Source organism: Corticium candelabrum, chromosome 20 (genome assembly GCF_963422355.1).
Source record: "Corticium candelabrum chromosome 20, ooCorCand1.1, whole genome shotgun sequence".
NCBI lineage: Eukaryota > Metazoa > Porifera > Homoscleromorpha > Homosclerophorida > Plakinidae > Corticium > Corticium candelabrum.
Window position 1 is genome coordinate 3,076,539 of NC_085104.1, and position 24,454 is coordinate 3,100,992.

General features: G+C 41.9%; 3 protein-coding genes across 3 annotated transcripts; 1 reads left to right on the forward strand and 2 right to left on the reverse strand.

Moving 5' to 3' along the window:
• Position 1: 1 nt before the first annotated feature.
• Positions 2-11,183, forward strand: LOC134195319 (protein arginine N-methyltransferase 1-like). Its single transcript, XM_062664331.1, has 11 exons — positions 2-71; positions 130-211; positions 6,095-6,105; positions 6,170-6,325; positions 6,393-6,456; positions 6,526-6,668; positions 6,731-6,818; positions 6,879-6,994; positions 9,165-9,315; positions 9,375-9,496; positions 10,873-11,183. The coding sequence occupies exons 1-11, from the start codon at positions 45-47 to the stop codon at positions 10,954-10,956; spliced, it is 1,044 nt and encodes a 347-aa protein (XP_062520315.1). The 5' UTR covers positions 2-44; the 3' UTR covers positions 10,957-11,183.
• Positions 11,184-11,859: 676 nt separating this feature from the next.
• Positions 11,860-13,024, reverse strand: LOC134195833 (uncharacterized). Its single transcript, XM_062664921.1, has one exon. It carries the CDS (start codon positions 12,985-12,987, stop codon positions 12,025-12,027), a length of 963 nt encoding a protein of 320 aa, XP_062520905.1. The 5' UTR covers positions 12,988-13,024; the 3' UTR covers positions 11,860-12,024.
• Positions 13,025-13,274: 250 nt separating this feature from the next.
• On the reverse strand, positions 13,275-14,488 carry LOC134195730 (uncharacterized). The gene has a single exon (XM_062664808.1). The coding sequence runs from the start codon at positions 14,480-14,482 to the stop codon at positions 13,553-13,555; it is 930 nt and encodes a 309-aa protein (XP_062520792.1). The 5' UTR covers positions 14,483-14,488; the 3' UTR covers positions 13,275-13,552.
• Positions 14,489-24,454: the final 9,966 nt, after the last annotated feature.

The window sequence follows — 24,454 nt, forward strand, 5'->3', positions numbered from 1 at the left end:
TATTAAGGCTACACGTGTTCGTCAAAGTCCTCTACTTGTCGAGTATGGAAGTAACGTTTCCTACAGAAGAGGTTTGGGCGTCGTTGAATGTTATTGTTTGTTTGAGTAAATTGACGTGAGTGCGTACAGGAGGCTGTGAGTGCTGCCAAGAACAAGTCTGCAGAAGAAATGACGAGTGCCGACTACTACTTCGACTCTTATGCACATTTTGGTGAGGAAGACATGTCTACAAATAGTGAATGACGTTGTTCAACTATTAAATAATAGATGGTACATAAATACTAGATAAATAGATAACTAACTTAAATACAGTTGACATAATCTATAAATAAAGTAGATTAATAATATATACAGACTTGGACAAAATTATAGGGACACCTGGCATTTTTGTGTCTAGTCTAACTTTGGCACTGAATTTTTCTATAGCAAAACCAAATGTTTTTCGAATTTCCTTTTTTATGGATTGCGCCATTGTTAGTATGTAACATAGCTTGAGTTCAAGACTGCAGCTGTACTTACTACCTACTGCGCATCTAGTTTGCTTTGAAGAAGGAAGACGGCCATTCCTACTTTTCTTGTCTTTGTACACGTTCATCGCTCTTGGATGCTCATTCTTGGCATACAATCTAAGAATGCTCAGTAGTAGAGAGTGAAAGCAATTTTGTGGGTCCTTTTATCAACATTATGAAAAAAAAGCGAATCGTCTGTTTGTGCATTGATTTCGTGCATGTCATCACAATTTGAATGGTTTTTCCATTTTAATCAATAAACAAACTTCAACGTATTCAAAAATCATGCGACACTAATTAATTACAAAAAATCCTGCTAAGACAAAAACTAAAAAAGTTATAGCAACAAAAGAACATTGACATGCCACTTCCGGTTCACGTTTTACATAGCAAACTCTCAAACTGCTACCACCAAAATGTCAGCTGCACTAAAACCACTGCCTTTGAGACCGCCAAACTTAGGCGATAAGTTAGCCTGAACGTTCAGCTTCACGCAGTTGCAGAGTCTTGTTCCGTGCGATATTTCACGAGTTGCAGTGATGCCTCGAGGCAAACAGTCGAGTCCAAAAACGCGAGGGAAAATTGAAGCCTTTCACTCAGTTGGCCATTCTGTGCGTCAGATTGCAGCTTTTGTCAGTTGCTCCAGGAATTCGGTTCATCAGTGCCTGCAACGGCTTTCCCATGGCAGCAGCGATTATGAATAATGACCTGGACGTGGGAAGGCAACGACAATCCGGGAAGATCATCGACTGAAGAGAATGGCACTGCAGAACCGCAGAGCACCATCACGACTGCTCTTGTACCAGCTGGCTAATGAAACTGGCAAGCAGGTGTCAAGTAGAACAGTCTGTCGTTGTCTCAGTGAGACAAGAGCAAACACTCGGAGGCCTAGAAAAAATCCACTGCTAACAGAAAACCATCAGCGTTTGCGACTAGGATGGGCAACCATTCACACACAATGGACTTTGGATGACTGGAAATCTGTTCTTTTTACAGATGAGTCAAAAGTCAGCATAGGAAACGATGGTGCTCTGTACGTTTGGCGTCGCAAAGGTGAGGAATTTCTCCCTGAATGTTGTGATCGTACGGTCCAGCACGCGGCTAGTGTGATGGTGTGGGGATCGATGTGTTGGCATGGTGTGGGGTCTCTGGTGAAACTGGTAGATCGTTTGGATAGCACGGCGTACCAACAGGTTCTGGAGGAGCACATGCTTACAGACGCAGCGGCATTGATAGGAGACGACTTTGTTTTCCAGCAGGACAACGCGCCAATCCACACGTCTCGATCAACAAGACAATGGCTACGCCAGCATGACGTCACACTGTTGGACTGGCCGCCAAACTTGCCTGATGTGAATCCAATTGAGAACTTGTGGCATGAACTCGAAACTGCTGCCAACCGTCGCGAATCGAGAACTACAGCTGAGCTCTGGAATGCTTTACAAGAGGCGTGGCAGCAGATTCCAGCCGCGTGTGTCCGGAACTTGGCAGAAAGTGTTCCGCGACATTTGGACACAATCAGGAGGGCGAGAGGCGGGAACACTCGGTACTGAGGAACCGGTGAAGGGCTTCAATTTTCCTTCGCGTTATTAAAACCGGCTTTTTAAAAAGCCACTAAACAAAATCAGAGAGAGTCTAACTTACGACTCTTACGCAGTCATGACGTCATACACTTTTAGGTCTCGTTTTCCGCAATATAAAACGTAAAGAAAGCAATTTAGGGTCTACAGTATTCTCAAGAAAGCTAAAAATCAACTCGGTAACTATTAAATTCTTAAGAATATTGATAGTTGGTAAATTGTGACCTAAGTATTGTGTTACTACATACTCACAGCGGGGTGTCCCTATAATTTTGTCCAAGTCTGTATATATAGCTAATAAATAAAAATAAATAAAATATAGTAAATAACTAATATATACATAAATAAATAGAATAAATAACTGATATATAAATATATAAATAATATATAATGAATAACTAATAAATAAAAAATAAATAAGTAATATATAAATAATGCCCATCTCCTACATCACATTCACAACTGCTGCAAGCGATATAGGTAAAAAGATTGTGATGTAGGAGATGGGCATAAATGACATAAGTACATACCCATCCCTACATACCCATCATTTTCTCAAAATGTTTTTGGACTTGTTTCATATATTTTTAGTTATGTTAAAAGTATGTTACGCGAGCATGTGTGTGTGTGTGTGTGTGTGTGTGTGTGTGTGTGTGTGTGTGTGTGTGTGTGTGTGTGTGTGTGTGTGTATGCCCCGAAGATGGAAATGAAAGTTTTAGTAAACCGAGTGCATAACATTTTGAACATGTGAGAATACTTTCATGCTCAAAACCCCAGGAGAGACCACGTGGAGGTTGCACTCTCAGTCCTGCCCCCATTCCACAGTAGGCCACGAATTCCAGGCTGTAATTAGACGCTGCACATTCCAGTTTTAGCTACGGTATCTCTTTTCAAGTGATTTTATTGTGATGTAGGAGATGGGCATAAATGACAAGTACATTCCCATCCCTACATACCCATCATTTTCTCAAAATGTTGTTAGACTTGTGTAGTTTGAAATGGAAATGACAGTCCTAGTAAACGTGTGCAGCTTGGCCGGGATTTCAATCTTTGATTGCATCTCTAGGCAACTCCCATGTTACGCTCAGCATACACGGAAGTATGTAGCAGCTGACAGATGTACGTTATAACACTGATTGCATCTATAAACAACTCCCATTACCTAGGGTTCCACGGAAGAGATACACGCTTATGTGCACAGAGAGTCAGACAGGATGCCGCGCCATTGAACATAGTGGTTTTGTACATGTTCAACTACACGCAACTGTAAGCAGCATGTAGCAGCAGGTGGAAGTACCAGCTAGGCTTCCAAACGGTAGTCACATGTACACACATGACCGGAACAACATGGCGTTGTGGGAAGCAGTACGTGGAACTGCATGGCAGCAGTTAACTGATACAAGGTGACTTTGGACATTTCTAGCTGTTGGGTCAGTGCAACTCTTCGGACAAGAGTTAATCGTTTGGTGTGACTCTTGTCATTGTAGCTGCTTCGAGTGAGGCGCTAGCCTGGCTGACAAAAGTGGAATGTGAAATGTAAAATGTGAAATGTGAAAGAATAAATCCGGTTTTTTTACTTGCCGATAGCTGGCTTCTGAGGCACTTAGTGTCAGCGGGGATAGTCTGGCTACCATTAGGAACATTTGAAGTTGAGCGCTACGTAGGTTCGAGATCTCTGTAAGGAGTTCTGAGAGATCCGGTTCGGATGCTTTTGGATACTTTTGTATGGGCTGCCATTTTAGATTCTTCTCATCCCTGCATAGGAAGTGCTACTGCACTCCCTGATAAATATTTGAATAAACATAAATAATAAATAAATAATATTTATTTTAGCCATACATACATGTGCAAATTTGTAGACAAACTAAATGTTAGTGCATGAGGCTGCAAACTCCTGGATTTTGATCTGTGAAATGCTGTTTGCATTACTGATGTACTACTAACTGTTTATCTATTTATTTTATACACACACACACGCACACACACACACACACACACACACACATACACACACACACACACACACACACACACACACACACACACACACACACACACACATGTATATATATATATATACAATTTATTGTACAAATGTAAAAAAGAGCACAGTTGGTATTTGGCAATGGATCAAACATTCCTAATCTGGACCTTTGAGATTCAGGCCCCTCCCTAGACTGGGTACTTTACCAGCGCATATGAGGTCTTGGGACTCCAAGGGTAGGCACTTGGAGAGAAGAAACTCTACGTATAGACATGCACGTTTTCTCAGTCTACAGCAGCAGATAAATTAAACAAAAATTGTGTGGTTTTTCTATCTACTAAATCCTAGTTTAATATTTGTTGTTGTGGCAGCTGTTTTGCTTTTCATATAAAGAGGTGTACAAGTCGCACAATTCAAGTTTCAAATTGCTCCAATTTTGGTTATATGAGTATGTAACTGTACAAGGTTCTATCCAGGCATGCTAAGGCGTAGAGGCCCGCTATACCTTCAGAACTGCTTGCTACATCTTCAACATACCTGCTATGCCTTCAACATACCCGCTATGTCTTCAACATACCTGCTACACGTTCAGAGCTGACACTATGTCTCCAACATACTGGCTACTCACGTAGTAGGTACTGTACATCACACATGCCCATGTTCACTCCCTCTCCAGAAGTTATGGACAAAGGGAAGGGACTAGAACGTTTATCAACAGAGTGACACTGAGGAAAATCATGATTTCCCATAGTTGCATACCTATACTATTGTAATTGGATTTGTTGCCTCGTACCAGTAATGAGAAACTGCTTAAGAATGTAATCAATACACTACTACCACTCTGCCTCAGTGTGATTTGTAGCATGCCCAGCATATATCTGAGGTCCTCTATGTGGTCACGTTCTTGCATGACATGGACATCATTTTCTGTGTACCTGCAATAAACTCTCTATTGCTCTAAGTTGATTGTTGCAACAACAGTTCAGGTTGGTATAGCGTGGTAGGAATCCTAAGCCACTCCCTCAAACCAGTGGCAATATTTACTTCAGAATTTGAACAAACAACACGTACATGCTACACCCACACACCAGACTCCTGTATCACACCCATATCACTATGCTTACCAAAAATCCTGGCTAGAACACTGCTGTAGTACAAAGGACGTATGCATTACAGTGTAGTACGAGTGTTTACTGTACACGCATACTGTATGTAGGACTGGAGCTTCAGACCTTGACATGAGAACAGACCGGGATTCTGTACATATACATTGTCTAATAAATTGAGCAAAAACGATTGTTGCATGGTCAGAGGTGTTTGTGTGCAACTCACAGGCATCGCTGTCTATGCACCTGGACTTATACCCCATTCACACGAGCATTTGTAACTGTGCCAGTGCAGTACGGCACGGTTTGCCTCGGTTTCACTTCATTGTGTGTATGCCGGCCGAACCAAACCAAACCGTGCTGAGTTGGCCCACCTCAAGTTGCCATGCCAGCACGGTTTGGTTCGGTTTGGTTGTGTAGTGCCCGTCAAACCAAGACGATGTCGACATCTATTCTCAGTACTTCTCGATATTTCCGCAGACTGTTCTAGTACCAGCGAGAAGTAAGCGTGGACATCTTGTTCCATGATGACGTCTGTATCTAGCGTGTGCACCAAGAGACACGCCTACTAAATCTCGACTGGCTTGCTTTGTCAGAACGTTGTGTGAACAAGGGCTGGCTTGCTTCATTAGCTCAGTCTGGCTTGGCTCAGTTTGGAGCTGTGCTTGTGTGAATGGGGTATTAGAGTGATGTAGAGTCGCATAGTTGTTGTATTGTGTTGCTGGCATTGGTCAAACACTTGGAGATTTTACAATACAAGTTCTAATAATATTTAGACTAATTTTACACTATATTTACTATCAGGAAATAAGTGTGGAAGTAACAGGTAAAGTGTGGCACATGATAGACTTTAAGATTCAAACTACATTGATGCATTAGTGTTATACCTTTCTTACCGTGTGCTTGATTTGATAGGAATCCATGAGGCAAGTCATCGTATCTATCTGTGCTTATAATCTCTGAACAATGTTGTCCAAACAAACACTGCAGGAGATGCTGAAGGATGAAGTCCGTATGCTCACATACAGAAACTCCATCTATTACAACAAGCATCTGTTTCGTGGAAAGACAGTACTTGATGTCGGCTGTGGCACAGGGATCCTCAGCATGTTTTGTGCAAAAGCTGGAGCAGCCAAAGTGTTTGCGGTAGAAACAAACTAACTGCTTCTGAGATTACATCTAATTAATTAATTTTATTATTGCGTGTTTCTAGATCGACTTTTCAAGTATCGTTGAGTATGCAAAGACCATTATTCATGACAATGGATATGACAAAGGCTAGTTTGCTCAATATCTTACTTTATCTCTGTTTATGCTTGCTGGCTGTTAAACCGCATTCACAACAGTTATACAGGTTATACGAGGTAAAGTCGAAGAAGTCGAGCTCCCGGTGGAAAATGTCGACATCATAGTCAGTGAGTGGATGGGATACTGTTTGTTTTATGAGACCATGCTTCCTACAGTGATCTTTGCCCGGGACAAATGGCTGGTACATGTACATACAGAAACTTAGATTTTCTATTTAATGACATTGCTGCCTGTTTGTAATAGAAACCGGAGGGACTACTTTTTCCTGATAAGGCATCTCTTCATATTTGTGCCATTGAAGATCGAAGCTATAAGGATGAGAAAATAAATTGTTGTGGCATTGCATTATCAATGTGGTGTATTCTTAATGATTCGCCTTGCTTTGATTTAGGGTGGGAGAGCGTTTATGGGTTTGATATGAGTGCATTACGCCGAGTAGCAATGAGCGAGCCATTGGTGGATGTGGTTGAACCAAAACAAGTTGTAACAAGCAGTTGCCTTTTGAAGGTGAGACTGACGCCGTAGTACAATGTTTGATATCAAGTGTTACGTAGTTGTTACTACTTTTAATCAAAATTTGTATGGTAATTTTGGGGATATTACTCTGCTTGATGAGACATAATTTATGGCAACTAGTTACAATTTTTCATAATATTATATTTATGTATATTTTTAAATTTTGATAGTAAGGCCGCACCAAAAAATTGTCAGCTTAGGGTATCCCGCCCACCCGTGTTTGGAGGGCCGGCCGCTGGTAGATTTTTTGCGCATGGACATACTGAGAAATAGAAATGTCTTCTGTTGCTCTGTGCGTATCCGTGTCCGAGGGAGCACGCGTTTTGAGAGATGGCAAGATTCTTCATGTGTCTGGGAACTGTAGACTTTGTGAGGTATTGCAGTAGGTTGGATTAGGTGATTGGGTGGACGATGTACACAGCGTGCGAACTGCGACCATAGACACTTCTTCCAAACAAGACACGGAGTTAGATGATGAGGTGCAGCTTCATGCTGAGTTTAAGTGTCGATTCATGTACTTTCTTTTGAGGCATTGGTCAGAAACAGAATGTATGTCCAGTCTAACATCTGACAGATTTCAAAACTTCCTGCCTTATAGTAGGTGATCTTTTTAGCTCTAGTACGTGTACCCATGTTGAATTTGTGTTATCAGGTTGTCAAACGTCGATGGTAAAACCATATCTGACATAGATATCAAAAAATATAAAAAATAAAATAAAAAATCTGCCCGCCTGTCTTTTTCCGCTGCATGTTACCCAATCAGACAATTTTTTGGTACGGCCTAATCTTTTACTGTAAAGTCCCTACATTCTTGTAAAATTCTGTTACACATTCTAACATATTTGTCAATAGGATAGAAACATGTGATAATGCTCAGTTACTTATGACACGTGTATCATGAATAAACACATTTCACCAATAACTATAGATAGAAGAGTGCACACTAAGGTTTCAGACATTGCTGGTCCAGCCATATTGAGTTGTGGCCAGACACAAGGGATAACAGTCGGACAACCTGACATAATAATAGCAAATTATTTGTTTTGACTTATAATAGCAAATAAATCTGTTTTATGGCTAGTACGTAGACTACATAGTACATCTTTAGCTACCAAAGGGACTTCAGCTAACAGCGCCTCTTGTTGACTTTCTGATGGACTCCAATCTTCAAGAGGTGTGGAACATGTGGAGCACCCGAGGACAGAACTGAGTACAAGTCTAGTGCCTGACAGCATTCTAGTGTACATGCAATCTGGTTACGTAGCAACATCAGAGAATCGCTTACAGAAAGCCACAAGTGTTTGCCTGGAACAACTTCCAATTACCCATGGCACTATGTGGTGAACTCTGACTGTGAACAGTTGTCACAGAAAGATTTGAGTCTCACATGCTAGTTTCGTTGGACATGTCTGTTTCAAATCTAGGCAGATCGGACAAATGCTAAATTCAGTCGGAGAATGTCCGATGTCTGACTGTTATTTCGCACACTGAGATAGCCTTTTACACACTTTGTGTTTGACCAAATGCTCAACTCTGGTTTTGCCTGGTTGGTATGAGCTGACATGCTTTGGGTGTTGTGGGACTTAATTTTGACGTTTTCATTTACAACACACACAAATGAGACTGCTTTCACGCGTGCAGAGGGCAGAAGCATTTGTTTCTATGTCATGGTCTTGTTACTTGTTCATCTGACTGAGACATCATAATAGTTTGTCACTAATTAATGACTTAAAAGTGCAATACTTGTTTACTTGAATCACTGTGTTTTGGATCACAGTTTATATGTGATTCTATTACTGATAATTATACCATGGTTACGTATTGCATGGCAAGTGTGCAATAGGTTACTTTCGGTTAATGTCACACGCTCACTTATACATATACATTACATGTGACCATGATGTATTATTTATTGTATGATTAGTGTGCTATACGGAATTTACCAGCAATCGGAGTAGGGTTATAACCCTTGGGTGATGGCTCCACCCCTCGTACTTGTAAAACCATATAGCATGCTCATCATACAATAGCTAATACTTATCAGCCATGTGACTGAAACATTTACTTCAATACTCTTGAGCCATCTTTGACTGATGCATTCATTACTAATGCTTGCCAACTAGTTTCCACTTGAGAAACTTATTCTGGTTTGTTTGTCTAGGAAATCGATCTTCACACTATCACAGTTGAAGAGCTTACGTTCTCAGTTCCCTTTGAAGTCCACTGTCGTAGACAAGATTACATTGATGCCTTTGTTGTATGGTTCAATGTTGAATTTACTCCTTGCCACAAACGAACAGGATTCTCAACTGGTGTGGTCCTCTGTGTTTCTAACAGTCTGCTGTACTGGTACTACATAATCTTTGTGCAGCACCTGAAGCTAGGTACACTCACTGGAAGCAGACTGTTTTCTATCTCGATGAGTGCTTGACTGTGAAGAAGAATGAGGGTCTGACTGGACAGTTTGATATGAAACCAAACGAGAGAAACAAGGTATCTACTAAGGTTACTAGGTTTAGTATCCTATGGTAACTTAGCATCCTATAGTATCTACATTGTTAAAGTATTAAGCATACAGTTTATTGAAGCAATAAGTTTATATTAACTATTGACATTTCATATTTTATTAGATATTTAGATTTTATGAAAAATTGGTTGCCAGTATTGCATTTTCAAAATAGCATACAAAGCAGAGTGATGATAACTAAACTGACTTGTTAGATCTGGGAATGTATTACGAGTGAGTCTCCATTGTGTCAGAGAAACGTTGTAAGTATAAAAGTGGCATTAGAAAGTTATGTGTGATCCTTAAATGTATTAATTGGCATACACCATGTCTGGGTCATGCACTTGTGCTTCCTGGTTTTCACAGTTGCATTAGTCACGGCCCCACATGTATGGCTGTTACTATCCTCACGATATCTGATGCACTCGGACGTTTGTTTTGTCAAGGGTATACAGTAATACAGACATTTCAGTAACTTTTGAGCCCACACAGTCGTGTTTAGAAATTCTATCAGCAGTGGCATCGCTCTTCCCTCCAAAACAACAAATAGCAGAGGCATTATGGCTATAAGACTTAAAACATCTTGTTTAGAAGGCCACACCTAGTACAGGCGGCTCATGCTTATGCACCCAGGCCCTATTGAGCGATGCCACTGTCTATAGACTTTGTCACGGTGGTAAGGTTTGCTCTGCTCTTTAATGAATAACAAGGTAAGCATTCACGCACTGGACAAGCCAAGCCCACTAACAAATCTACTGGCGGTGTTAGTATGTAATATTTTTGCAGGAAGAGTTGGCAACGAATACTATCGTACTCGCTTTATTATTACCCCAGGGCTCAAGTAAGCCCCCAGTCCTGACTTTTGCCAAGGCACTAAGATTTCACAGTCTTAGTCTTTTATAATTGACCTTTTCCACAGTGACTGTTAGCTAGATTTGCGTCTGTAGATATGCTAATATGAGCATGTTTGTCGACCGCATGTAGAAGGTTTTAATAAGTTAGATACCGTATTATTTTTCTACATTTTGTGTGGTGACAGTGGTTTGAAGCTCCAATAGTATGTTGGTGTAGCAGCATGCAGTTTAAGCTAATTAATCAATCACTTTGCTAATTAACAATTTATGATGTCAATTTTTGAGAAAGGCCCTATTCCATATTGACCCTTGACACTGGCCAACCATGGGGCTGGGGTCATAATCAAGCGAGTACAGTACTAGAGTTTGTTGCAGTATTTAGAGAAAAAATGTTTGGAGGTAGTATAACTATTGAATTGGTATTTAAAATACCTGTAGTCAAATATTGTAATATACATTGTCATTGTTCTTAGTTGCATGAAGCCACTGAAGTATTTTATCTGCTGTAGCGTGATTTGGAGATCATCATTGATTATGAATTCAATGGTGAAGTAGTTCAAGAGACCGGACGTCAAGTCTACCACATGCGGTGATGATGCTCTAGTGTGTTGAAAAGCTAGTGTAACTTTTCCAGATTGAAGTAAAGTGTTAAAGGGTGGCAGCTGTTCAGGGTTTGCAGCACATGGATGGCATCAATACTGAGTACAAGTTATTATGTACGTAATCTGCTATTGATATTTTAATCAATGTCATGTAGATGACGATGGACCTGCATCTTCTGTATTGATCAATACACACACACTATCCAATCATTTGTCAATCTAGTTGTCATTTGTTGTCATTTGCCAGTTAATTAAGTATTGTTTGATCCATTTTTATTCTCATATGACAAACATGCTCAATACTCTTTTTGTACTTGTTCAAAAAGCAAAAGTGATTTTTTCAAGCAAACTGAAAAATGGTATATGTGTACAATACAATATTACCTCATAGGACCAGTGCTGTTACAAACAATTGAAATGAAAAAATAAAGAAAGAAAGACAATTTGGTGAAGTATTCATGGCTAGGTTGTACAATCAAGTTACTGTTTTACTGCAGTAGACCTCGCGTTGTAATACTAATGTTGCTGGTAGGATATGCATTTTTGCAGAGACTCAGTTTTACTGGAGCTCATAAATGTATTGTGTATGTGCATGCATTGTGTGTGTGTGTGTGTGTGTGTGTGTGTGTGTGTGTGTGTGTGTGTGTGTGTGTGTGTGTGTGTGTGTGTTTGTGCTTGCTTGCTTGTTCTTTCTGCAGTTGAAGCCTGGTTTACAATATGACACTGACAATGAAATGGAAATGAATCCTACTCCAGCGTCAACGTCACCGTCAACATCAAAGGATGTTGCTTCTTTAGAGGTGGTTTCTCTAAAGCTTGACCCTCAGCTGAGCATCAGTGTCATAGTGTAAACCAGACCTAAGTTACTTATTTGAACTCAGTTGAAGCTCCCAGGTTTGCCTCTTGTAACTTAACTAATAAATATATTACAAGTGATGGCTAATTAACATATTGCAACTCAATCATTTTATGTTTTAAAAGCTTTAGTTAGTGTTTTGTCAAACACCATATGCTTAGTGCTCAACAGACAGTAGCAGACTTGTAATTTCAACCTATTGGTTATGGCTCGAAGTAATTATAGAAAGCACTGATTTTTATTTCTGGGACCGGTCCGTCTCCCATCATGATACCCATGTCAGTCAGTATTTCATTTGTTGTAACTTTTCCTCTATACACCCCAGTTCTTGTCCACGTGAAAACAACGTCTTCAATGTATGGTGAATACCTTGATACCGTGTATGTCACGTGATGCACTTTGTAGACGTACTCACTCCACTCAAACATCATTCTCTCACAATAAGCAGTGAGACCATCGGAATCCCAGTATTCATCTTTGAGTCCACTCTGTGACACGAAGCAGTGATCATTCCAAAATAGGTCTTGAAATCTCTTGCAGTCACCTTCCAGAAATGACAAAAACCGAGCGATTAATTTTGTTATGTCGTCTGGCACAGTGTTGTTAGCAGGAGGGTAAAACAAGTCGTTTCCTATTATGATAGCAGTCTCGTTATGCACCAACATGCTTGTCATGATGGTGTAATTATAGGCCTTGTGACCAAACACCTCTCTAAAGTATGACGACTGCCCAATCGCTGTCCATACAAAACCAATTCTGAATAGTTTCTTTTCGTTACCCGGTGCATAGAGAGGGTAGATGTAGTCGCCCGGATTGAGACTCCCCGAATGCCATGTCAGATTTCTGGCTAGGATTTCACAGCTTTCTTCAACAGGACCAGAGACAAATCCACTCGGATAAACAAATGGACTAAGCCAGGACTTGTTTCCATAAAATATGCTTGCAAAATGGGAGCATTGTGGCAGCAGTTCACCTTCGGATGATCCCCAACTAATGTAGTTCTGAACAGTCTCCAACATGGGGTCAAGTCTGAGCTTGGATTGTTGGTATGGTTGCTTGTGAGAGCTCGCTGTGGCATTCTCAAGTGCTGAAATGAAGATTGAAGCACAGAGAACCAACTGCAAGACGACACAGACGTGTAATAACGGATATGTATTGTTTCCCATAGCTCAGTGTTGAAGAGGACTGAGACGTGAGTAGAAGGATTGCAGCTGAAGCGCATGCTCACTGAAGTTTACGCAGTATGCATGAAGCAATGGTTATTATAACTGCCACGTGATCACACACTGATCATTAGTACACGTATTTTACATGTAAACGTGTCCTTAGTTCTCTTCTCGCGTCATTGTGCAGGAAACTCTCAGACTGTTGACCAGGATTTAGCCAGCTAACATTATTTGCAATGTATTAATCTTGTATGTTCATTAATTAATTAATTTATTAGGCAAACATATTAAAATATATAATACTATATTTGCATTGCACACAGTAATCTGGATATTAGTACACGATAGTGCAATAATACCTGAATTTTGCAAGCCAGGCAATATCAACAACATTGAACATAAAATTTAGTGCAGGATATATTCTGGCATATGTAAATTGGCCAGCAGATGTCATTGTAGTACTGTACTGTACCACTGTGTTATACAGATACAGGTTATTTACTGATGATACCCCACACTGATATCCATCCATTATACTCAACGTCACATATCCAAGGGTTTGACTCTAGGTATTGATTTCAAAGTAGTCAAAGGCTCCTCCGATTTTGATCTCAGGAATGGGATCTTCGTTTTCGATGCCCATTTCTGTAAGCAGCTGCTGAGACTTTGCTATTCCCTTGTACAGACCCATTCTCATCCACGTGAATGCTACATAGTTGGTTTCATTACGCGGGGGCGTGACCGTATAGCTCACGTGATCGATTTTATATATGTATTTTGTCCACTCAGACACCATCTCTTGACAGTAAGAAATTAACTCTTCTGTTCCTTCGTAGTGATGATCGCCTCCGCTCACCGCCACATAACGATTCTCTTTTCCGAATAGATCCGGGAACTTATTGCAATCCCCTCCCATCAGTGACGCGTACTGATGTGCAAGAGTCGTCACAGAGTCAGGCACTGAACCATTTGCCGCCGGCCAGAAGCTGTCCTTGGCCAAGTAGATAGATTCTCCACCCATAGCGGGTTCCATAACGGTGAGAATCTGGAAATCGTACTGTTGGAGGCCGAAAAATTTTTCGAACTCGGAGGCGCCCCCCGCCGCGGTCCAGACAAAGCCGGCGAATTGAACGTCGTGCGATGCACTGTAGAATGGGTAAATGTAGTTGCCTGCAGTGAGACTGCCGCTGTGCCAAGTGAGATTCTCTGCGAGGTCTTTGCACGACTTGACGATGTCGGAAACTGCGAGTCCGTTTGGAAGCGCAAACGGGCTTATCCACGTCTTGTTTCCCGCAAAAAGTTGGTCGAATTCTTGACAATTCGGCAATTCTTTGCCCGCGCTTGAGCCCCATGCGACGTATAGGTTTACTAGATCTTGGAACGCTTTCGGATTCCACTCGAAAATGTCTGTTGCCGAACGAGTTCTCGCATTTGGAGGTTGCTGACAGTTGACAGACACAGTAAGAAGCAGAAAGACAAAGAAGCCACTCATCATCGTCTTGCTGAGGTGGGAGTTTGAGTAGCATATCAGCGCATGCGCTAGCTCTAGATACCGAACCGTTTAACTGCCAAGTTCCAGTTACTGCAAGATGGATCCTTGGTGGTCAATTTTCAATGTCCTATAATCTATAGATTAGTTCCGCGCTTCACAACTATATTGAACCAAAATCCAGTATGAACAGTACTATAATATTATATATACTATATATATATAAACTATATATATATATATATACTTTATACTGTAAAACAGTGTAAAGTAAACAACTGAGAAATAAAACCAAATCACAACGGGTATTTGAAAACCGTAAGGAGTGCAGATTGTGAAATCTTATCGGCCAGAGCCCAAGTGGACGCCAGGTATAGTACTGAGTCAAACAGCATCGGCGGATAGAGGGGAGGGATCCTGGGGTCAGGACCCTGCTCTTCAACGACACGCCCACCACAGCCGCAAGGTTGTTTATTGTGTTATTGATTAAAGTTTTGATGGATGGTTAACTCGTTCAATACTAATCTTATATATGCTTATAATTATCTAATAAATAGGCTAGGAAATTAACCCTAATAGAGATTGGAGCGAGTTTGCTGGTTCCATAGTTCATATAAAGATTTAGTTCCTATGGGGCGTCACTTGGACCGCCTTTTTCGAAAAAATTCTGTATCCGCGCCTGAACAGGACAGGTTTCTTACAAAGTACTTGGTTCAAGGAAGACTCCAGAGAAAGCTTGCGGATCAATTGTGACAGGGCTTCAGGAATGAAGTTTGGAACGACATGAGAGAACAGCTGCAAACGTTGCATGAGACCGAGATACTACATACAGAACATGACAGTACAACAGCATTTAAGATGATCGATAATGAAGAAGACAAAAGGACATTTCTACATGTGACGAAAGTAGCAAGACAATAGTAGATGCGAGCGTGGTGACTAGCATGAAGTGCAGAAAATCTTGGAGTGTTTAGTACTGACAATGAAAGGAACTACAGAGCAATCACACGATCAGGTAAAACAGTCAAGAGACTGCAATGGTTTAAGGACTATGAGAAATAATAATAATAATTTATTTTTATCATACCACATCTGGTGTAGCTCCCTCATAGGGTCAACATAAAACACACGCACATGTAGAAAAATGACATAACTAACGCACAAAATAATAGTAAATTCCTTTGTTTAGTTCTCTTGTATTAGTATTAGTTGGGGGTGGGGACGTTAGATAGTGTACGTAATTTGCAGAACTTGTTAAGTGGGCAATGGGAGTGTTAGTGTGCGCGGTTTTGGTACTTACAGTAAAATATTGTACAGTTCAGTGTCTACACGCGTTGAGTATATGCTCCTTGCTAAGTTGCGTCACTTTTACAAAGTCCCGTTCCATATGGCTTATAGCTGAAACTACCACACACCACGTGTTTAATGTCCTCTCGATTGCACTTCAATGTCCAGGTTTAGCTACTACAGGCTGTCCATGTTGGCTTTGAATCCATCGGCAGTGATTTGGCTTGGGAAACATGCACTCGAACATTTCTTTCTCTTGCACTGTTCAGCTTACTAATTGCTACCATGACAGCACGTCTTGAACTGAACCCACTGATAAATCTAATAGTTCCTGTGCAGGCCAGCACTGGTCCTGCTTATATTTTCTTCTATTACACCAGCGAGTGGTGTATTTCCCAATTTCTTCTGGAAGGATGGCATACATGCAGTGAGTGGTAGCTAGACACATGTACAACAAAACTGCTCACATCGACTAGATGTTGCTTCTGCCGTGCCTTTCTCACCCTAAAATATCAATTCCAACGTTGCTGTTACCTCAGCGGCGTAGTAGTCCATGGGCCAAGTTGTGTAAGACGTACTTTGGTCCCCACATCTTCACAACAATGATTTTATTGGCTAGAATAATAGAAGTTAAAAGGAAAAACAGGAATTTGATTGTTGTCAAAGAGGCAACAGGTCCCAAGTCGTTAGAATTGAAGGTAAGTGAGCAAGTGCTGTTACCATGGCAACACCATTCGTGTACTGGATTTACTACGCTTAAAACTTTGAAAACGGCACCAATATAAATAAACCTAAAATTTTTGTGACCGGTAACATAATTTTGCTCACAATGCGCATGCGCAATAAAAATAAAGCCTAGACACTTTAATTTCAGTTACCATTTTACTTAACTAACTACTAGTAATTTTCAAAACTCGTCCAGCAGAAATATCAAAACAGGTGAATTATTTTTAATATGAGAATCAACGACATTACGTTGTCACATTTCTTCTTCACTGTCGTCATCATAGCCGTCATCACAAAGCGTAGAGCCGGCTTCCGTTGCGTCTTCTGCGTTTGACTTGTTTTCACAGCCGATGCAGCCACAGATGTCGGTGCAAGCCAGTTGATTTGATTTGCACAAACATCGTTGCGTCAAGCAGCCTTTAGTACAATGACAACTGACCATTTCCATTAAAGCTTGAGGTAACGGTCCACATAGTTGTCGTTGCAAGATTATTCCATTTGTGCAGTGAGTGGTTCTCATGCCAGACAGTGTTTCTTCCAAAATGTCATTATTGTCCCAACAGAAACTGATTGTTTGTCCACAACGAACAATGTTTGAAGGAATGAATACTTCACTACTGTCGGCCTGCAGTCGTTGTTCAGCTATTGCCGTATCGATCTCTTGCATTTGACTATTGGACAAACCGTGGCCAAATCGATTGAGTAACGACACAATCTGCACGTTACTGGTTAGGTTTCGAACAGTCATCGGCAAATAGACGTGCTTTGGTGTTTCCACTCTACCGTTAGTAGCACAATGAATTAGGTTTTCAGCAATAGAGGTGACATAGCGTTCTGCTCTTTGAGACGTGATTCTTACTCTGTTTCTGCTAGAAATAGCTTCATTAGAGCCATCGTCCCCGTTTACTACCCAAGCTAGAAAGTTAAACAAGTCGGGTGGAATGTTTGGTGGCTTCCTTAGTTCGTTGGAACTTGGAGGCCATTGCATACGATTTGTTAAACTTGACTACGCAAGTGCATTGCCGCGTGAAAAAGACTGCGGCCCATATCCTCTATATCATCATTAGATGATTGTACGAATGCAGTGTCGTCAGTGGAATTACTATGATCCTCTTCAGGAGACGTTTCTTGAGAAAATTTGCTACCTTCCAATCGTAGGTTACTAAATGCCTCTGCTACAGCTCCCGCTGGCAAACAAGAATCATAAAGCAAATCACTTTGCTGTCTGTCAGACAAACTCCAGAACGTTACCCTGTCTGCAAACCGGGACAATACAGCTCACTTTATTTTATCATTATGATATAACGACTTCTCAGTATCAGCTACAACGCCACTTTGGGTTTGTTCCATTATTTCTAAACAACGTTGCCTCAAAAAACTTAACTGCAGGATTCTTTTCTTTGAAAGAGGGCTCTTTCGGTTTTACGCAGTACGGTTTCCATAACATTACCATCAGAGTATGTATGGTGCAACAGGGGATTCATTTCTTGCCTCTATATGAAACGCTTTAGATTTGCTTGTGCGTGTACGTCGAGTAACAAGAACGATGATATCTCACCTCAATTGCTATGAGGTCCAGATGTTCGATAGCTAGAAGAAGTCTTTCATCACTACGAATTCGAGCTGCTTCCAACAGAGTAGCACTAGCTTGCTCTGTCAAGCACCAGCTAAGTGATTCGTTTAGGTGTTTGTCTTTATACTTCTTTTGTGTTGTTTGACAAATTATGCAGGCTGTTAGATCAGTGGCTTGAAAACTTGTGCGACTGCGCATGCGCCTAGCACTTGCTCTGTTGTCTTCGTCGTCGCAGGTAGTACTAGATGAAGTGGCTGTGCTACCACTGACATATCTGGTTGGCGTTTCTCCACAATCAGGCTGCTCCGTGAGGCTGAAGTCTGACCAGAAAGGTCTTGTTAGTGTACGTCTGGTAGCAGCGACTGTGGTATGCACCACGAGGTCCGTTTTGGAAATGAGGAGCAAGCGCCTCCTAGATTTGGTCACGCCGTTGTTCTGCTGCTTCGTGAAGAGCTTTCCAGCTTTTGGCAGTAAATTGTGTCACGTCCCCGTGCGAGTCCTTGTGACAATGGCATAAACACTGGTTGTACCAGTCTACTTCACTTTCCTACTGTTGAAGATCACCCTCAGTACTCATTGTACGAGGTCAGAACGAAAGCGAACAACTAAGGGAAGCTAGAACCTCTGAAGACAGCAGATTCCGGCAATGCAGAAGCGTGTTACCCCGGTAACACTGGGGGCGTGCACTAATATCAAAATTGCCGTTTGTGTGCCAATCCGACCATCTTTCAGAATGACAACAAGTGCGGTTTGGCTTATAGTTATGCGCTTTAACTATTAGAATAGAGAAACAATTGTTGTGCGGCAGTGGGGACTACCTTCAATTTCTAGGCGTTGTATCTGACTTGGCCCACGAACTATAGCCAGAGTCCGAGATTTGGGGCCACACTAGAAAATTTTCTCAAATCTGCATTTCTACTCTTAATTTAATCGTTTCCTTTTTCACTTGTTAAGCTTAATTCTTCTGTTTTTGTCTACTGCGACAAACCTGTCTACAGCTGCTTCCATGCAAGTCTATCTTACTAGACATATCCTTATCTATACTGTCAGAAGCGCTAGGCTATTTAACTTGATCTTGCCACATACGCCAGCCACATAATTGGCTGCATGTATAGCCTTATCTCCTGCATTACGTGCATGAAACAGCAATTCGTTGATTAGCCAAAGCGGCCCAATGTCAATGCAATTTACGTTTCAACTATGCCAATATATCCGAACCTTCGATTTTGTATCATGCAGAGTCTGATTTTGTTGCAATCGCCGAATCCTGGCAGTCTGTCTCTCATGATCGATTGGCAACAACTAATCTACTCCTACTATGACACGTATACCCAGGGCGTAGGAGAACAAACGATTTCTTCAACAGCAGTTTCTGGTTGGTAAAGCGATGTAGAAACCGTATCTTGTGTAACTGACTGTGAATGTTCCTCTCTTCATCTGTACAATGCGAGCTGAAGCGAGGTAGAGCAGCCGTGCACCTGCATGATCAGCAACTATAGACGCCTACTGCCCCGTGTGTATGAAACTTATATGCCATGAACTATGACTGACTTACCGCCTAGGCGGAACTCTCACAAAAATCAATTATCTCTCAGATGAATGCTGTCACTTTATGACACAACCCTTTGCAACCGTTTACTGCAGAAGTTTGCCGTAACGAAGAAATAGAGTATTGAAATTATCTGCGTGGGCGTGTTTAGTACCCGTATGTATAATGAGCGTAACTCTGATTGTTGGTTAGCAAGGAAGACCGATACCTGTGCACATTTCAAGGTAAGGATTGTGAGACGTATCGTGTTAAGTTGTGATTTATTGACTAAAGCAAACTGGGACCCCAAAGTTATCACGCAAGTATCGACTGTGTCAATACAACCGTGGAGCCTCAGAAGAAGACCCTTCTTAGCTTAGTTTATAGATCATGTCTCGCTGAATTTTGGGTGCGCTAGGAGCACTTGGTATGGTTAAACCTCTAGTAGTTACTTCGAGAGAGTAAGAGTTTGTTTACATACGGGGAGTCGTCTGAATAACCCGTTGCCGATTCTCTGCTTCTGTGGCTGTCTGGACCGTAGGTTTCCTGCAGGAAGATACCAGGCCTTCTATCTTTCCTTCAACAAGTTTTAGTATTTTGGTGAGAGTTCTCTTTTAGTGAAAGATAATACTGTTCTTTCCGTGTCTCTTCCGGGAAGCCTGTTTCCTTGAATTTGCAGTAGGCAAAGCCAAGTGGTCGCATAAAAACGCGTGCTAACGTTGATCGATGGCACGTGACAACAGAGTTAGGTAATTCGCTATACGGAAATAGAAGCGACTTAGTTGTATTATTGTAATAACCATCATTATCATCATTGTAATAGGCATTAACAATCGCTGATGGCTAGCTAAATCTAGAATTTAAAAACATTGGTTGCAATTTGCAAACTATAGGATCAAAAAGTAGCCAAATTTGGGGAGAACGTGCCCCCAACAGGCTCCCCATAGCTACGTTACTGGTTACCTTTATGATTGCAATAAATATTTATCACTAACGTTCTTGCCAATTAATAACCCTTTATCACCTGACATCTTTGTGTGGTAATTATTCCACTCATTTCCTGTGTCCTATGGCTTTATTTTTGGATAAATGTTTTATAAAGACGATCAATATAAACCGTATCGACGCCTTTACTTACACCAGTAGAGACAGTCTACGGAAACAGCCCGCGCGTTAGTTATCTTTCAAAACAAGACCCGGATTACTTGCATCTCGTTGTGTTACAATGTCCCGTATTCGTGTGCTTGATATGTCAACTAATTTTACTGCTAATCTGTGTAGCCACCAGAGCTTTTTCTTCTCCATTGTCGCAACGTGTAGGGAAAAGAAGGTTTAGAGCATAGAGTCAACGACAGGTAGGATGCAACAGAGGACGAGTTTTCGGAGGAGAGGGACGGAACAGGACGCTGCTGTCACCGCCCTGGCGCCTCACTTCCGCGAATTTTGTCCCAGGAAACGAGATGACCAGCTAACCGTTTCGATCAGCATGGGATGCAGTTTAGCCTAGTCGATTGCTAGCAGCAGTTTGCGTTGGTGTCGTGACTTTTTTGCACAGGAGAGAAAGATGAAACGGGCGGAAATGGTTGATCTTGAAATGCACGGTGTGCGCTAAGTACATTCATTACAAAGTACGGGCATTTTGTCTTCAGGTTGTCGGGTGTGTCAGCGCCGGATCCAGGAATTTAGAATGGGGGGGGGGGGGTTAACCGTTAGCAGTTATATTTATAGCATTACTAATTTTCTCTTTTCTAATAAAATTATATGAAATTATTGAACCACGTCTATTAAAAAAGAAGGGGTTGAAACCCCCTAAACCCCTCTGGATCCGGCCCTGTGTGTGTTGATTGTTTTGGGGGCGATTTATTGTCCTTTAGGGTACAGGCAAGACGATTTTTGTCTAGATGGTTTGGCACCTTGCTGGTCGGGAGCCAACTTTTGAACTTCCTGTGCATTTAGCTCCACCTCTAGCAGGCAATTTGTTTCGCTCATGCTATTGCATTGATGTTTTTGCTTTCACTTTGCAAGAGCAACACAAAACCATTGCTTGTGAGGGTGCCTATCAGTTGCACGAAATACGAGTTTCGTCGACTCGGGTCAGCTTTTGTGACAGCAGGCGGGGCTGATGGCAGTAGGCGGAACTAGGCTTTGAGCTTTGCCAGATGCATACCGTACTCATTGTTCCGTGTATTTTAGTCAATAAACGTTGCGCAAGCACTCTGACAAGTTGTACAACGTTTTACAAGCACATTTACTCTATTGTACATGTAGCTGAACGTTCCTACGTCGGGAAGAGAACGTCGAACACCTAGAGGGGGTCCTTGTCGTGAAATCTTGCCATGGGAATGCAAGTAACCCAGCGTTAGCATTAACAGCTATTAAGTCAAGACAACCAATCGTTTTCGTTGATGTATTGCAGAGTTGCCAACCAGGAATACTGAAAATGCGTGAGATCTCAGATTTCATCAGTACGTTATATCTGCATATGGGCGTGGCCACAAAACTAATACCTAAATAACTAAAAAACCGCACAGTGTGTCAATACGCATTAGACAATAACTAACTAGCAAGTACTCGCAGAATTAGAATTTCTGCAAGTAACGATAAACCAATATAGTTTACTCATGCAGTAAATCAGTCTCGCGTAATCAGCCCCTCCCTCTTTTGAACTTTCTGACGACGTCCGGAAGTTGAAAAGGAGGAGGGAAATTAAGGATGGGCGGACTAGTACAGTAGTAGAATTTGCTGAATATGTTTAACAGCTCAGAACTAGCCTTGCCTGGGTTGGTTATTCGTAATTATCAATCACTTTACGGCAGTCTCGTTAGATTTTATATTTATATTAGACACTACAGATTTTTACGTAAATCTAGGGTGTACCTACAGTTTCACTGTACACGTGTGCCTAGATCTAGTTTCAGCAATCTAAAAGTTGCGTGAGATCTGGGTTCCTTGCGTGTGATCGTGTGACCTGGAGGAAGTTGCGTGAGACTCACGCAAGTTGCGTGTGAGTTGGCAACTCTGGTATTGTGCTTTGGCATTATCAGAGTACTTTTCGAAGATAGGCTATGTGGTTCCGTGCGCTGAGACGTTTCCGAAACTAATCGGCGGCCGTTTTCTACGCGATCGATGAATGCCTGCGCAACAGAAACGCACACTAAGCAACAAGTACACACTTTTCGAAACTGCGAACGTATCTACACGTAATGCTTTCACTACGTTTGGCGTTGATCTGAAGCCTGCTAATTAGTAAGCACCTTTCATCAATGTGTGTGTAGCGTTTCTTGGATACGCCACCTACCTCTAGATCCGCTTCCGTTCGTGCGTTTTTTGGCACTAGAACAAATGGAAATCACCTCAAAAACACAATTTGATGTGTCGATCAACTTTAAATTTTCTGACGTTAGAATCTCTCTGCGCAACACTATCGACACCACAAGCCAAAACGCTGCCCAGGGCGTGCCCTGCAAATGGATTGTAATGTACACGATGACGCTGCCAAATGACGTTAGACAAGATTCAAAATAACTTACTTGGTAACTTGTTGTTGTATCTGCCTTCAGTATACATAGAGCTTGCGTAGAGACATGATGCCAACATCGAAAGGAAACAAGTAGAGTAGAAATGGAAGGTTAATTAAGTCGTTGCAAGAAGTTCGTGTGACACATGAGAATAACTATTAGACTAAAGGTATTAGTAGCTTGAGGCTTGGTGAAATACGAGCCAATTTTATCATCTAATAGCATAAACGGTAGGCGGGATGATCCGAGACGTTGTCGTATTATACGGGAAACGGGCACGACAGCGCGAGAGGGTTTGGTACGAGGCTAGAATCACTGTCTAGACGGATAACTTTGATCGGTTCGACGTGCGCGAGCAAACGTCGGTGGGACTGCACCGTGCCGTTTTGGAGATACGCTGTCTAATTAATAAATATATAAACGTACGGGGGGACACACACAAGCACGCACGCACACTCACACACACACACACACACACACACACACACACACACACACACACACACACGCACGCACACGCACACACACACCTCCATTAGTTAGGGAGCTTTTGCTGTGATGTGCATTGTCAGCAGACTATCTGATCAAAAAGATAGAAGTGTGAAAGTAACAAAAAGGGAAAAGTGCGCGTAGTTACTAACATTCATTAGTGAATCCTGTACTTTACAGTACGCGAACGCTCGGGAACGCCCACTTTCGTCTGTCCACGTGTCTACATGTCCAAATGTCTGTAGCGCCGATCGACACGACGTCGGTATTGGATCGTCGCGAAACCCGGTGGGCTGGTCGAGATCGGAAGTCCGAGACGAACAGTCGCTTCGGATTTTGCCTCGACGACCTCCGACGGCCCGAAACGAGAGTTTGGCGGCCTGATCATGAAATGATATGGGTGGCTGTGTCTTCGCGGAAGCGACGTCATTCTCCACGAATAGATCATGACGTTTAGGTGGGAAGAGTCTGAGATGGGTATGATGGAAAATGCGTAGTCTGAGACGAACGGTCGCGTCGGATTTCGGATGAGCCGAAGTTTGTTTGCTCAATCAATTAGCCGAGTATGTGGATGTGACGAGCGCTCGCCACCCACTGTACGCCTTCCTCTAGATCTAATTCTCAGAGTGCAAGATGCGCCGGCTCACCGGGCCGCTTTTGCGTGCGCGCATGCGTCCGTGTGTCACGGAAGGTGCATCTTCTTTGCAGAAGTGGCGTACAACGATAAATTGCCACCGCCCATAGGGCGGGTAGTCTAATAATAGTAACAAACACACACTTATATGAAAGTTAATTAATCAATCATGCAGCAAGGTCACGTGTAGTAGGAGAACCTACTACTACTAGAACATCCGTCT